At 37.6% G+C, this 17,352-nt stretch overlaps 2 protein-coding genes across 15 annotated transcripts in view; both read left to right on the top strand.

Annotated features, from left to right (window-relative positions):
• Positions 1–17,352, top strand: part of IGSF1 (immunoglobulin superfamily member 1) — a 453,756-nt gene that overhangs the window by 375,022 nt on the left and 61,382 nt on the right. The gene's annotated exons all lie outside the window — the stretch shown is intronic.
• LOC309621037 (olfactory receptor 10A4-like) lies at positions 1,794–17,327 on the top strand. Its single transcript, XM_082377987.1, has one exon. It carries the CDS (start codon positions 1,805–1,807, stop codon positions 2,528–2,530), a length of 726 nt encoding a protein of 241 aa, XP_082234113.1. The 5' UTR covers positions 1,794–1,804; the 3' UTR covers positions 2,531–17,327.

The raw sequence follows: 17,352 nt of genomic DNA, 5'->3' as shown, positions 1-17,352 counted from the left end.
AAACTTAACACCTCCAAATTGAACTTTCCCCTAAACTTCCCTCCACATAATCACCATCAAAGTAAATGGGAACAGTTGCTCAAACCAGAAACCCAGGAGTTATCTTTGATAGTTCACTTTTTATCACTACTCACATCTAATTTATTAGTAAGCCCTGGCATTTCTACCTCCAAAATGTATCTTGACCTTGTCTTCCCTCCAACTTTTTTGCAACCACTTTATTCAGGTTTACTATCATCTCTCACTTGGTCCACTGAAATAATCTCTTAACTGTCTTAATCTACCCATGAAGTTCTCACTCTAATTCATTAATTACACAGTGTAAAAAGTGATTATAAGGTGTAAATTTGATCACAATGCTGCTTAACCTCCTCCAATGAATTCCTACTGTATTTAACGTCTACATGGCATAGCATGGCCTACAAGGACACATATGACCTGGCCCTTTCCTATTTTTCTACTCATCTCTTCTTCATCTCTTTCTCTCTGTGTCTCTGTGTCTCTGTCTCTGTTTCCCTCTTTCTGTCTCTCTCTCTGTGTCTCTGACTCTGTTTCTCTCTCTCTCTCTCCAACTCCTCCTAAACCATATATATGTATTTTTCAATTTCAGTTTTTCTAACACTCTAAATCATTCCTTGCTTAAGGCCTGTTCCCTCTGCCTAGAATACTTTCTCCCACGCGTCACTCCCAAATCTTGCATGACTATCTCCTTCCCATTTTTTTAGGTCTCAATGTTTTAGCATTTTCTTGACCACGCTAACCAAAGTAGCCCTCTCCTAAACACACATACATATGGCATATTCCTATTTTGGGTCCTTATTTTTTACATTCATAGTGGACAACTCAAAATTATTTTATGGGTCTCTTTACTTGTTTTTAGTCTTTCTTTCCTACTAAAATATTAACTCCATGAGATGTAGAGAGTACTCCTGACTTGTTAAAAAATTCTTGACTTTTTCACCATTTTATTCTAAGCACCTTTCAAAGAGTTTGACATAGAGTAGGAACTCAATAAGTGTTGTCGAATGGATGAATGAATGTATTAAATGCCTAATATGGACCAGTGATTGTGCAAATCGTGTTACATAGAATTAATATGCTGTTCTAAAGATGAGGAAACTGTCAGATAAGTGATGTGACTTACTCAAAGGCACACGCCATTCAGTGGCAGAGCTGGAATTTGAATTCAGGTATGTCTCTATTATACCATACCATATCCCTACCATCACTAGTTCACCCTCACGTCATTATGCCTCCTCTACTAATGTATAGAGAACTTACTATTAAATAAGTTTTAAGAATTAAACATCCTTCAACATTTGAAATTCAATTCATATTATTTAATTGGTATGGAATTTCTAAAACAGGAAACAAGTTTGATCATAGACTTTATACAATTTACAGGTAAGTCATTCAGAATATTCATTGCTGATGATAACACCTCTAGCAGCAATAGAAACAACCAGAGTAAGATCTCCAAAGATAGAATATTTTCTCTCTATTTTTTCAAAAACAAATAGCAGGAAAAATGTGCATCTTCATGTGTCATAATCATAGTTTCAAGGGCCTATACATTCTATATATGAAGGGATAATTGAAGTCAAAGATGAACTTTCCAAATGGCCTCTGGGGGACTGTGATCAAATTTATTAATTAAAAATCTTGAACATCCAGAAAGAAGCCAGTTATGCTTGATATGTATGATACCTCTAAGCAGTTTCATTTTTTTCTAAAAATAGAATTTGATCAATGGTCATTCTTTATATTTCTTTTCTTTTCTTTTTTATTTTTTTAGATCCACGTCATGGCCAGCACTGAAGAAAATACGACTCAGATTTCAGAACTTATCCTTTTGGGTTTTGGGGATCTTCACGGCCTTCAGTATCTTCTTTTTGGGGTATCCTGGGTCATCTATGTGGTGATTCTCATGGGCAACATTGTAATCCTAACTGTGGTCTTGGCTGATTGCTCCCTTCATTCTCCCATGTATTTCTTTCTTGACCACTTTTCCTTCCTAGAGATTGGCTACATCACTACCATTGAGCCCATGATGCTAAGGACATTGCTGTCACCTCATGTGCCTATTTCCTTCTCAGACTGCACTTGCCAGTTTTATTCATTCATTCATTCATTCATTCATTTATTTATTTATTTATTTATTTATTTATTTATTTATTTATTTATTTTTGCTGCTCTGGTAGCTACAGAATGCTTCTTACTGGTTGTAATGTCTTATGATCTTTTCATAGCCATCTGTAACCCGTTGCATTATTCCAGCATCATGGACCACTGGGGTTGCTTACAGCTAGCTGGCGCCTCTTGGATGGCTGGATCTCTGGCACCCATCCTTCTCATGGTCCACATTTTTCAGTTAACATTCTGTGCTGCCAGTGAGATTGACCACTTCTTCTGTGATCTGAAGCCCATCATGAAACTGGCCTGCACTGATACCCAAGTAGCTGAGATGACCTCTTTTATATGCACCTCTTTATTTGCACTTGGTCCCTTTCTGCTAACTCTGGCTTCTTAAACTGACATCATCTCCACCATTCTGAGGATTCCTTCTGTCACAGGAAAGCAGAGAGCCTTCTCTACCTGTTCCTCCCATCTTACAGTGATCAGTCTGTATTATGGGACTCTGGGCATTGTCTATGGCTTCCCATCAGGGCCTCAGAATGAATACTTATTGACATTGCTTTCCCTTCTGTATACAGTACTTACCCCTGCCCTCAACCCTATTATTTACACTCTAAGGAACAGGCATGTAAAAGTAGCCCTGAGAAAATTGGTGTAATGAGGAATGTACACCTTGTGAAAAGAAAGTTTGATTTTTCTAGTAGCTCTTGGTGTTTTGTGAAAACCCCAACAAAGTGGAAGTCTTTCTAAAGGGTCAAGAATAGCTAGTGTGAAAATGATGTGTTTTCCTTTGTCCCATCAAGTTTCTCCACATTAATGAACAGGAAGTGTATCAAACTTTCTTTTGTTAAACATTTTGTGGATACTAGGCATTATGCTTTTCTTTGCATGGATTATTGTGCTAAATCCTCATAGCAACACAGTAAGGTAGCTACTGTTATTATCCCTACTTTACAGATATCACAACTGAGTCCTAGAGATTAATTCACCTGCTCAGCCAGACAGTAATGAAACCAGGATATGAATTTGAGCCCAAGGTTTGCTTAGCACCAAATCCATGATCTTTCCACTAACTGAGGGTAGCCCAGAATTCTGAGGTGTTCAGAACAGTTGTCTTGAAAGATGGAAGACATTACTGCAGATGACTTTTCTTGGGGGAGTATGAGTTAGATGTGAGGTGAGAAGCAGCAGAAACCTAATGTAATGCAATCTAAAGCCCAGCCTGTTTCCTTTCTCCACCTAAAGTCTTGATAAAAATGCATGAGATAAAAATGTCATAGGATTAAAATTGGTTTTAGTTTTCCTTCCAGGATCATTTATTAAAACAAAAGATTAAAATCAACCTTACTGATTCAATAAATTAAACCACATCCAAACAATGGAATACAATACACCCATAGACAAACAAAAACAACATGAAAGAATGGGTCAGCTCTACATGTGCTGTTATGGAAAGAGCTCCGTGATATATTGTAAGGACAAAAAGCAAGGTGCTAAAAGCAGTGTCTATAGTATGGTATCATTTGTGTAATAGAAGGTAAAAGAAAGCATATTTATACTTAGTTGTAGATGCATAGACTGTTCTAGAAAGATGCATATGAATTTGGTGATATCAATTGCTTCTTGGTAGAAAAACTAAATGCAGGGGAAGTGTACCTTTTGAGGTGGGAATCATGTAAATAAATTACCTATTGAAAATTCATCAAACTTAACAAATCATTGTAAATTATACAAAAGGTAAAATTGTTAAGCAGCCCACTTTCATATGTCAGTATGAAGTACTTCTAGACACTTAGGAGGCTTCACTTCCCTCACAGGTAATTTAAAATCTCTCTAAGGGCCGGGACCTTGTCATTACTACTTCTGTATCTCCCCCACAGCACCCTAAATACTAAAAAAATGTGCACAGCATAGATGTTTAATTTAACAATTGTTATTATCATCCAAGATAGGGGAACTCAACATCCAGAGAGCATAACAATTTCTAACAACTTGATGCATTCCCACTTATAGAATGGAAAACCCTAGGGGGAAAAGTACGAGCTGTGTATCTGATGTTCTCCTTAGTACTCCATGGAAGTGCAACCTTAAAGGCTGGCAAGGGGCTGGGCATGAACTGAGAATGGTTTCCTAGGCTCTTCCTTACACTATCACCAGAGTGATCTTCCTTATAATGGAAATTTGTCCCTCCTGTGTTTAATCAACCTCTGACACAAGGATCTCCAGTGAAGATCAGAATAAAGATCTCACACAATTTATGACTCCATGACTTTGCATACGCTGTTTCCACTTTAACCTCTGCCTCACCTCTCCTGGGTTAACTTGTTTTCATACTTCAAAGCCCAACTCAAATATCAAATGTCAAGTGTCACAAATTCCGTGAAGCATTCCCTGATTTTTCACCACCGTCTAAAGTTAGACCTTCTTTCTTCCTATGCTACTAAAGCACTTTGCATATATTTCTATTTTAGCATTGATCAGGTTATACAGCAATTCTTTGCATATATGTCTATCTCGCCACTTAATAATGAATTCCTTAAGACAAAGAATATGTCTTATTCATTTCTGTCTCTACCACACTTTCACCTCCAGCTCTTCCCGGCACCTAGAATGGGGCCTGACAAAGAATAGGCTTTCAAATAAACATTTTGAAATAAATACAATTATTAAATGACTAAAGTCACACAATTAGTTAGGGAATGGGTCAGACCTCTGACATCTAGTCAATTGTTCTTCTATTATATAATGCCGCTATTTTTCCAGTTCTAAAAGTCTGAGATTTGCCTTGGTGCAAATTTAACAGTAGAAATTGTGGTGAGGACTGGGAAATCTTGAGCATTTCTTCTTAGGGTCAGAGGCAAGCATTACCTTGAGTCCTTGGAAAGGCAGCCTAAATTATTAATTAATTAATATCTTTAACACAATTGTTCAAAAGAAATAATATAAACATCTACTGTGCATATAGCACATTTCTGGGCACAAAAAGAGTAAGGTTCATCTGAATTTACCAAGAAAACTCTCTAGTCTAACCAGTAGAATACCTACACAGTCCCAGACATACAGCTCACACCCAGTAAATGTTTGTTCAACTAAACCAAGCCAAGGGAAGATCGAGTGGCCTGAATTTCTGGGAATGGAACTGTCCTCTGTTGAGAAGATCATCAATTTCTAATACCTGTATTCTTAAACCTGGAGTCACAGGTACCGTAGATATGTGAATTGTAGGATGCATTGGGGGAAAAAAGAAATATGGTGAGAAGAAGGGGGAGGGATATTTCCACCTAGAAAATTTGTCATTGCCTCCTCTACAACACCAGCGACCATCTGCCAATGAGAAGGCAATACATCCATGGAGAGCAGCAATTAGAGCTAATTGGGTTTCTTCTTTTTAATACCTGAGACAGGGCCCTATTGAGATCAGGTAAGGAGATCTATAAAAGGCAAGCTGTTCTCTGCATATCACTTAATTCAAAGTACTTAAGGAGGTTGATTATAAGCCATGCTCTCCAAGGATAACTGAAGCTCAAAATGGTGGTTTGTGTAAGTTTAAGGACTTGATTCTTAAACCAGAATGCAAATAAGAAATCCTTTGCGAAAAACCTGAATTAGAGTGTGAAGGCATTGCCTTAAGAAAGGGTAGATACTTTTTCACAGGCCACAGTTCAATTTAGCCTGTAAGAAGCCAAGCGTCTGGATAAAAGTAAAAAATTCAGGTAAATATTCAGCTTTAGGGGCACTGCATGTGCAAAATTCCCAGGTGCCTGTTTGTATTTTTCACTCTCTGGAAGAATTACAGTATTCAATCATGCTTAAAAGAATGGGCTCACCACTCAGACAGGCTAGCTTCTGAGTCCTGGCTCTTTGACCTTAGAGTAGTAAATTAGACTCCCTGATCTTTAAATCTCTCATGTGTAAAATGAAACTACTAGTATCTAACTTACCTCACTAGACTGTTACGAGGATTAAAAGAGATAAAATATATGAAACCCTTGGCACATAAATATTAAATATGTGTTAATTATTATTTTAGTAGTTATCATTATGATGATGATCATTATTATTGGATGTCATTGGGACCTTTCCTGCTTTGATATAGTAAAGAAATATTGACCAAGGAGGTATCCAAATAATTATACAGTAGTCTGACAGCTGAAAGCAGAAGCTAGAGACCAAGCTTCTGAGGCTTCTCAGTTTTGCCAGGGCCTCAACTTACCATCATCATTGCAAGCAAAATACAAGCTGGGCACCAACGTATTTCATATATTAGTTGATTAAACAGCTTCTGGAAACTTTGAATCCTGCTGTCCAACATCTGGCTTTTAATGGCAGTCCAAACAATAAGACCAGACTGGATCTACCTTATTATTTTTGCAAGAACCATATTTCCTTTTATATTACTTAATCACCATGTTGTCCTTAATTACTTAATTGCCATGTTGTCTTTCTGACAACAACACCTAATATGAAGGGACGCAAAGCGGGTGCATAATAGGAATAGGCTAATGGAAAATGGACCTATTAAACTGCAAAGAGTTGAATCCCAGCTTAATCACATACCATGATTCTCTCTGTTCTCTGGCCACATATGGGATCCTCTTTCAGTTTCTTGAATCTGTAAAAACTTTTCTGCCTCAGAATGTTTGTGTATGCTATTTCCTTTACTTTGAATGCTCCTCCCCAAAACTTGACTTAGTTGGCTCTTTCTTATCCTCTGTACTGTCCTTAAATTGACATCAGATAGACATTGCCTGGCCACCCCATCTAAATTAACTTCCCTGACAACACCATCACCTCCACCTGGTTAGGCTTCATTTCAATATTTCATCATTCTTAGCACCTAGCAAAGTTGTCATTATGTAATCATTTGTATATTTATGTTTTTCATGCCTGTCTCCCAGAACCTCTGCCTGCCCCATAGTAAGCACTCAATGCATATCTGATGAATAAATGAACAAATGCTTTTGGAATCCTCATCCCTTGGTTAGTCAATGGGTAGGTATTCAATGGTTGTGGTTTTGATAGATGAGTAGCTAAGGAGGCTTTGAAACATGTCCACAAATTCTTTGATAATCCTGCCATCAAAAGATAGGAGTGATGTTCTCTCCCTAATCTCAAAGGGCTTGCTGACAGCTTGGACCAATAGAGTACAACAAAGGCACCTGGGCACAATAGTAGCACCCAGAATATAGGGAGTGACTTCCAAGGCTAGGTCATAAAATGTGATTCCACTTTTGCCTTGTTCACTGTAAACTGGCTTTTGGCACACCGAGATAACATGTAAGAAGTCTGACTATCCTGGGGTCACCATGCTGAGAAGAAGACCAGGTCACATGGAGAGGCCATGGAGAGGTATTCTGGTTGATAGTCCCTGGGGAGACAGAAGTGATAGCTATACAAGGCCTATAGGGTATATTTAATATCTTCAATTCTTTGACATTCCATTGAATATGGAAAAGTCATGACAGCTTTGATCAATAGAGCATGACTGGAGCATTAACAAAGGGTGACAGTGACAACCAGCATCAGTTGTCAGATATGTGAGAGAAGATACCTATAGATGATCCCACTTCCTAGCTCTCTGGCCCCCTCCAGTCATAAAGTTTTTCAGGCTGAGGGCCCAGACACTTTGAGGCACAGACAAGCCATCCCTGCTGTGACCTGTCCAAATTTCTGACCCATGGAATTCATTAACATAATTCAATGTTGTTTTATTCCACTAATTCTTAGAGTAGTTTGTTATGAAGCAATGGTGACTAGAATAGTGCCTATGGAATCCATGCTACTTTAGGAAGCAAAAAGTAGGTTCAGAAATGTCAGCTGTATGGGAAAATGCTTCTTGACCAACAGTGAATTTTTTAAGCATGTATTATACCATTTAGTACATTGTTACACTCACTTGAAGACCTTTTTCTCTAAAGCTTCCCTGAGCCTCCTAAGCAAAGACGAGTACTTTGTCTATCCTGGGTGCTACCATTGTGTTGAGGATACTTCTCTATTAGTGCCCTTGTTATACTTGTTGCACATGTTCTCTCTCCCCTCCTATATATTACTTTTGTCTCCCCAGTGTCTTGCGCTGGGGGTTCAGTTAATACATTTTTGGTGATTAAATGAATGTTTCTAAGGATCATTTTAATCTGGTTTTGCTTTGGTCTCCTCTAAATGCCAGGTTTCACTGTGTACCAGGTCGGCACCAACCTCCCTCTAACAAAATTGGAATATAGATGAGGGTCTGAGCCATCTGTGCTGTTCTGTTTGATTTAAGGTCATCTGTGGCTTCAACATCCAGATTTCACCACTAGCGTTTCATACATTCATTTCCTGCAGTCCTGCCTCCTACAGAAGTAAACACATGGAAGGGCAGTCACAGTAATGGGGAAAACAAAAGTAACCATTTAATAATAAATGCAACTAATAGTTAATGAAATTTTACTATGCTCTTGTCAGTGTACTAATATTTTACATACATGATCCCATGAAATCTTCACAACAACCATATGAGATAGATACTATTATGATCATCACTTTACAGATGAGGAATTTGAGGTTCAGAGAGGTTAAATACCAAAATTTCACTGCTAGCAAGTTGTAGCATCCTGGTCTATATGACTCTAAATCTTAGTCTATGGGCAAGTATTCTCATCAATATGCTGGCTTCCTCTGGATTTTTTAAACTGTTTCTTTTTAATGGCAAAAGAAAAGCAGCACGTGCCTGGAATTTAAAGGCATTTCAGGCCTTAGCTTCATTGAATGGAAGGAGGGATGTTTCGAGAGTTAGGCTGGAGCAGGGTTTTCTTCTTAGTATGAATCTATCCCCTTAAGGACAGCTGTGAAGATGACCACGTTAGTCATTTCATAGGATCAGGGGCAGAGAGGAGGTTGTGTGTGTGTCCTGAATTCTACCATTTTCCCTTTCCTTGTGATCCACTCGCCCCTGGAGTTCCAGATAATGAGATTCAGAATCCATTTCTTCCCCTATGTTGCCATCACTAGCCAGGGTTTTCTCCTCCCTCCCTACCTGAAATCCCTCAAGAGGGGGCAAAGAATACCCTCTGAGATTGACAGAGGACCACATGAGAGAGGGCTGGCTCTTGCTGGGCACTTCAGATGAAAGGGCTGTACATGTGGCAGTCAAAGATAACTGTTGGACCAGAAGATCCCAGATTTTATCCTCTAACGATAACAAGTGCATGAAGGTGATGATTACTGCCAACTCGGTATCTGCACTGCTGACGTGGTTGCAGATGATGGATATACAGGCGCTGACAAACTCAGAAAAGAAACTAAGAATTTGGTTTAACTGTGTGGAAGTAATTCTAATTACAGGCATTTATGTGAACTGTTTACAATTTATGCCTAATTGCCACCCAGCACGATAACAATTATGCATATCATTAAATATGTCAGATTAGTTTTGTTGTAAATTTTGATTATAACAGCAAACCCTATATGTGTATGCTCTGTCTTCATAATTTGTCGCTCAGATTGCTCACAACTTAGGAAAAAAATGAGACAGAACATTGGCTGGGGGGCCAAGAGTGGGGAGGTTGCAGAGGCAGCTGCCTGGGGTTGAATATTTACTATGGGTAGCGCACAAAATGGGTAATCAACAAATGCATAAATCCCTGCAGCTTAACTTTACCAGAACCTTGCAGGCAGCTCCACAATCTTTTATTCATTTATTGTTGATTCTTCAGGCTTATTCATGCCCACATCATGTCTCAAACCTTTTCTGGTCTTCTTGGCCTCTCAACTTACCCCCTCCTCTCACTCTTGCTCAGTGGTAAGGATGGCCTCATCCTGGCCTTGCACCGTAAGGCTGGTTGATGCCCCCCTATTCTGCCTCCCAAATTTCTTTCAGGTTGCAATCCCCTTCTCTTGTGGGTGTCTGGCTTCTGACAAATGTGTGTGTCCTTTCATCTGTGCTCTGGACCCTTCCCCTCCCACCTCCTCAAGGACTGGTTCCTGACCCCAGGATTTCATTATGTCTTAAATCCCTTTCCTTGCTTTTTGCCATGCACATAGTAGGCATTCAGTAAATCTGTGTTGAAATTTCCTTCAGAAGCCCATGGAACACAATGGGACACACACACAGACACACACACACACACACAACAGTCCTTGCTTTTCCACAGCTACCACCATTTTCTCCCCTTCCTCTACTTCAAACTTGTACTTACTGTACATCTTATGTATCCAATTAAGTTAGAAATTCATTGAAAGAAAGGGGTTTCTGTGTTATTTTTCCTAATTCTTAGCACAACTTGCAGCACTCAAAAAATGCTGAAAGATCCCCACTGATGAACCCTCACAGGCTGTTTCTTCTGTAGAGAGATGGGGATGTCTAGCACTTTCTTACCCAGCTTGATCTTGAGGAACCTGAGTAGGATAATAGAAAGCATGTATCTTTGGTATCAGACAGACTTGAGTTCCACTGTAGGTCCTGCCACTCGATGACTAAGAAAACGTAGGCAACTGCCTTCATCTTTCTGAGGTACAATTACCTCATCTGAAAAATGGGCATAATAGTAGTACCTATCTTATAGGGTTGTTGTGAGGATAAAATGACAAGCTGATGAAAAAGGCCTGATACACACCAGTAATGATTCTTCTGAATCAGAAACTTTCTGCTCACCGATGATTTGTTCCTCCTACTTTGGTAATAATAAGCCAGGATTTCAAGAACCTCAAGTCTTACTTATTATCCATATTCATCTTTTATTTTTAGCACTAGATCAGTAGTTCTCATTCCTGTGAGACCTAATACTCCCTTTAATAATAAATATTTTGTGACTCCCCCTTCACTATCGTGAAATGAAGTTCATAGATAATATAACCTACCTACGTACATAATTTTTAAAAAAATCAATATAGTGACCTAACTGAAATATAAATGAGAAATCCACAGAGAGCAATTTACAATAAAAAGATATTTATTTCAATAGAAAAATGCAAGGGCATGACTATATCAGACAGCATAATGAAATACATGATTGCATCAACTTAAAATGAGTAAGTTTATATTAAAGAAAAGTAAGAGAATTGGTAGTCATTATATATAAGAAAAGAAAACATAAAAAAACAGAGATATAGGAAAATAGCAGGATAAAAACTATTGTTGAGATAAGATAAGATTCAGATAATTATAAACAGTTTTTCTCACCTATACTATTTAGGCTCACTGGAATATTTGAAAATTGTGTAGGATACAGGATAACTCTTCATTACATGGTATCACTCCATCCATTTCAGAACAACGAGCATCACTGGCCTCTATCCACTAAATGTCAGACCTCCCAAACATTGTAATAACCAAAATGCCCCTACAATTTCCCAAACATATTCTAACGGACAGAATCCTTTAGCTAAAAACCAGTACTCAAGAGCATGCCCAGTAAGGGAAAGGAAAATTTGGCAAGGGTCATGGAACTTGCTTTCCTAGCATGTGAGCATCTCCATGGGTTGGAGTTCCTTGTCTTTGCAATGTTTCTGGTGACCTTCTTGGGACTCTGAGACACAATGTTGAGAAGGTGATAGTGATAACAACCAACTACAGCCTTTGCTCCCTTATGTGCAACTCTAGTCCTACTTCATCCTCTTCAATATCTGTGATCAATTTAGCACTGTCTCATTGATTCTGCACATATTTTTTGTCCCATGAAGTAATATTTTTCTTTAGACAGGCCAACTAGCCTACACATAGCAGTAGCTTGTTAACAATTAAACATTATCCAGGGGCCATAATGTCTTCGGCTATCATTTAAGTTTCTGCCACTTTCAAACCCCTTCACCTCCAGTCAGTCTGACACCAAGCCTTTGACATCCAGGTAGTAAACATTTCAAGGCTTATGTGTTTTCTTAATTCCATCTTGACCACTTTTAGATGCCAAATTTTAATTTTAATCTGTTTTAATATTAATATGTCTAAAATGTACTCTGTTTTATTAAAGTGATTGTACTGAGCATTATTATTTCTTTGATGTTCCATGGATACTGTTCAACTGAAATTGTTAATTTAATAACTCTGTTTTTTACCAAAAATTTTATTATAAAAATCTTCATAATTTTCAGAACAAAGTTGAAAATATATTTCCGTCCTAGGATCAAATGCAGGATGCCACACTGTATTTACTTGTCATAGCTCCTTAGTCTCCTCCAATCTGTGACAGTTTCTCATCTTTCCTTGTTTTTCATAACCTTGGCACTTTTAAAGAGTATTGGTCAATTATTTTGTACAATGTCCCTCAATTTGGCTTTGTCTGATGTTTTCTCAAGATTAGACTGGGGTTATATGTTAATGGGAAGAATACCACAGAGGCAAAGTGCCCTTCTCAGCACATAATATCAGAGGGTACATGATATATCCACAAGATTTACCACTGGTGATGTTAACCTTGACCACTTGGTCAAGGTGGTGTCTTCTAGGTTTTTGACTGTGAAGGTACTCTTCACAGTAACATAAATACTCACTACATACATACATACTCAGTTTCAATTCATAGTATTTCTAATATAAGCAAGTCACTAAGTCTCTCCCATATTTAAGTGGAGGAGAATTAAACTCTATCTCCTAGGGGGAGGAGTACCAAAGAACTTATGAATGTTTCTTAACCACAGGAAGTTATAATATTTGAGGGAGATGTAAATACCCCATTTCTCCTTAAAGTTTTGTTTACTGATTTTGGCACTCATCAGTGCATTTTACCTAGAAGTTATTGTGCTACTCCAAGGTGATTTTCTATTTCCTGCATTCCTTCTAGGTTTATTAATTGGAATTCTTCTGTAAGAAAGAGTTGCCCTTTCTTCCCCATTATTCAATTATATATTTATATCAGTATGGGCTCACTTATTCTCTGAGTTAAAATACAGTAATACCATTATTTAGTTTGTTGCTCCAATTTCAGTCATTGAGAACTCTTTCAGGTTGGGCCCTATATCCTTTTGACATGGTCCTATCCTTCTGGGGGTTTTAAAAGTGTTTTTTGGCACTGCAAGATACTCCAGGTTCATCTTGTATTTTCCTTGCCCCAGCTCTAGAATCACTGATTTCTTCAAGGAGCCCTGGTTGCTTTTATTGGAGAATAGTATTTAGAAAAAAAATCTGTGCCTAAAAGTGCTTGTTGCTACTGGGATATTATTGCTTCTAGTGGACAGAGCTAGGAAATCTGTGCATATACACACATATCTATATTTTATTATATATCTGTGTATCTATGAAAATAAACATGAATAAACATGGATTTACACCAATATCTCTTACTCTAATTCAGCATTACAGGGTTTATTTTATTATTCCTCCTGTGGTGGGCAGACTAATGCCACCCCCCTCCAAAAATGTCCACATTCTAATCCTTGAAGCCTGTGAATATGTTACCTTACACAGAATTAAGTTTGCATATGGAATAAAGGTTTCTAATCAACTGACCTTAAAATACGGATATTTTTCTGGGTTATCTGGGTGGGCCCAATAGAATTAAGAGTCCTTAAAGGTGGAAGAGGGAGGCCAAAGCGGGAGTCAGAGGTAGATGTGACTATGCAAGAAAGACACGAGAGATGCAACATTTCTGGATTTGAAGATTGAGGAAAGGCACAATGAGCCAAGGAACATGAGTGGCCTCCAGAAGCAGGAAAAGGCTAGGAAATAGACCAAACCCCACAGTCACCAGACTCCTTCATTTTATTCCATTGAGACCCATGCCAGAATTCCAGCTTATGGAAGAGTAATATAAAAAAATTGAATTATTATAAACCACTAAGTTTGTGGTAATTTGTTGTAGCAGTGATAGAAAACTAATACACCCTCAGCGCTTATTTGTAACTTCTTCCTTTGATAGAGAAATCTGGCTGTCACCATCTATAATCCACTTGCTTATTTTTTTCTGCCCCTAGTATAGTTGAAATGTAGTTTCAGAATTGCAGAATCATACCCTTGTAAGAAATATATGTACAAACAAGAGTACAGTGTTTATGTACAGGTCCTTTTTTCGTTATCTTTAAAACAGTATCTAGACAAACCAGTTTTATAAAATAATTAAGTCAGCTCCTTTTCTCTCCTCTTCCTTCAATTAAGTTATACCATACTTGTAATAGCATTAGATTAATTTGCCATAGCCTTCATTCTATCCTGGTTTCCCCAGACATCCTGGTTGATATTTTTAAATCTACGTACAATAAGACACTCTCCATGGGGTGCAGTTATATGGGTTTTAACAAATGCATAATCATGCACCTAGAACTATAGTACCACACAGAATACTTCTATCACCCTGAAAATTCCCTTGCGTGGCCTTTTTGTAGTCAACTCCTGACCCTCTCCCAGCTCCTAGAGACAACAGATCTTTTTTCTGTCCCTATAATTTTATCTTTTCCAGAATATCACATAAATGGGTTCACACACTATGTAGCCCTTGTAGTCGTGCTGCTTTCACCTAGCAAAATGCACTTAAGATTCACCTATGTTGTTCCTTTTGACAGCTGAATGATATTCCATGGTACCCCAGTTTATCCATTCACTTTTTGAAAGACATCTAGATTGTTTCAAATTTAGGGAAATAATGAATAGGGCACTTTAAAACTTTATGTACATGTTTTTGTGTGAACATAAGTTTTCAATTTACTTGGATAAATATTGAAGAGAGGTTATAGGTCATGGTGGCTTTATGTTTAACTTTATAAGAAACTGTAAAACTATTTTCAGATAGAATGTACAACTTTTGTCCATTTTTATTTGTTTCTTTTCCTCTCATTATTGAGTTGTAGAATTTTTTATATATCCTGGATAAGTAGTATTTGTTTTATACATGTATAGAACAAATACTATATAAGCACATATATATGCTTATATACAATATATATAATATTTTCTCCCAGTACATGACTTTTCCACTCTTAACAGTTTCTTTTGATGAGCAGCAGTTTAAAATTTTGATAGAATCTATCTTACCACTTTTATATTGTTATTGCTTTCTGCAACCTGTAGAAGAAACTCTTGCCTACATACTTTGCAACAAAAATATTTTCCCATATTTTCTTCTAAAGCCTTTATGGTTTTACTTTTACAATTCGGCTTATGATCCATCTAGAATTAACTTTTGTGTATGTTATGACAAAAAGTTTGAGATTCATTGTTTTTACACATGGAATTTTTGTATATGTTGTCACAAAAGGTTTGAGATTAATTTTTCATTTTTTTCCCACATGGATATCTAGTTATTCTAGCACCATTTGTTAAAAGGCAAATCAAAGCAAAACAAAAGTACTCCCTTTCCCCACCGGATTGCTTGGACACTTTTGTCAACAATCACATGACCATATAAGTTTGGGTCTGTTTCTAGATGCTCTGTTCTATTTGAAAGATTTATATGTCATTCCTAAGATGAGTATCACACTGTCTTGATTACTGTATTTTAATATTGTCCTTAAATCAAGTGATGTATGTCTTTCAACTGTGTTCTTTTTCAACATCGCTTTGGTTTTTCTAGGTCTTTTGAATTTTCACATTAACTTTATAATTAGTCAATTTTTATACCAAAATCTGCTGATGCCTTGAATGTGGTTATATTGAACCCGTAGATCAATTTGGAGAGAAACGGCTTCTTAACGAAGTCTCCTAAACCATGAACATTATGTATTTACCCCAGTTACTTAGTATTTCTTTGATTTTTCCTAAGAGCTTTTGTAATTTTTTGATATTGGTCTTAGTAATTTTTGGGGGGATACGTCTCCTTAGGCAAGGGAAACAAAAGCAAAAATAAACAAATGGGACCACATCACACTAAAAAGCTTTTGCACAACAAAGAAAACTATTCGCCCATTGATGAACACTTAGGTCATTTCCGTATCTTGGCTATTGTAAATAGTGCTGCTGTGAACACAGGGGTGCTTATGTCTTTTCTAATTAGTGTTTTTGTTTCTTCAGCTAAATACCCAGAAGTGGAATTGTTGGCTCATATGGTAGTTCTATTTTTAATTTTTTGAGGAGTCTCCATACTGTTTTCCATAGAAGCTGCACCAGTTTACATTCCCACCCACAGTGTACGAGGGCTCCCTTTTCTCCACATCTTCACCAACACTTGTTATTTCTTCTTCTTTTGATAATAGCCATTGTGACAGGTGTGAGGTGATATGTCATTGCGGTTTTGATTTACATTTCGTTGGTGATTAGTGATATTGAGCACCTTTTAATGTGCTGTTGGCCATCTGTATGTCTTCTTTGGGAAAATGTCTGTTCAGATCCTCTGCCTCTTTTCTAATCAGGTTGTTTGGGTTTGTTTGATTGTTTGTTTGTTTTTTGATGTTGAGTTGTGTGGGTTCTTTATATATTTTGGATATTAACCCCTTACTTGATAAACGATTTGCAAATATCTTCTCCCATTAACTAGGTTGCCTTTTTATTTTGTTGATGTTTTCTTTCACTGTGCAGAAGTTTTTAGTTTGATATAGTTCCATTTGTATATTTTTCCTTTTGTTTCCATCCATGGATATAAATATTAAATATAAAACTAAAAAACTTTCAGGAAAAAAACCATAGGAGAAAATCTTCAGGACCTAGGACTAAGCAAATTGTTCTTAGACTTGACACCAAAATCATGATACATAAAAGGAAAAATTAATAAGTTGGACTCTATCAAACTTTTAAAATTTGCTCTGCAAAATTTACTCTTAAGAGGATGAAAAACAAGGCACAGACTGGGAGCAACCATTTGCAAACCACATACTAAAGAACTAGTGTCTAGAATTTAAAAAGAACTCCCAAAACACAATGATTAAAAACTCAATCTTGGGACTTCCCTGGTGGTGCAGTGGCTAAGAATCCGCCTGCCAATGCAGGGAACATGGGTTCGAGCCCTGGTCCAGGAAGATCCTACATGCCGCGGAACAACTAAGCCCCTGTGCCACAACTACTGAGCCTGCGCTCTAGAGTCCACGAGCCACGACTGCTGAGCCCACGTGCCACAACTACTGAAGCCCATGAGCCTAGAGCCTGTGCTCCACAACAAGAGAAGCCACCACAATGAGAAGCCCATGCACTGCAACGAGGAGTAGCCCCGGCTCACCACAACTAGAGAAAGCCCGCATGTGGCAACAAAGACCCAACGCAGCCAAAAATAAATAAAAATAAATTTTAAAAAAACTCAATCTAATTATAAAATGTGCAAAAACATGAACAGATATTTCACCAAAGAGGATATAAAGATGGCAAATAAGCATATATAAAGA

Source organism: Balaenoptera borealis (genome assembly GCF_965194805.1).
Source record: "Balaenoptera borealis genome assembly, chromosome: X".
Taxonomy (NCBI): Eukaryota; Metazoa; Chordata; class Mammalia; order Artiodactyla; family Balaenopteridae; genus Balaenoptera; species Balaenoptera borealis.
This window is presented reverse-complemented; position numbering and strand designations above follow the sequence as displayed.

Bases quoted from the DNA above. Each gene is read 5' to 3' on its own strand.
- LOC309621037 (XM_082377987.1), top strand. From the start codon at position 1,805: ATGGCCAGCACTGAAGAAAATACGACTCAGATTTCAGAACTTATCCTT.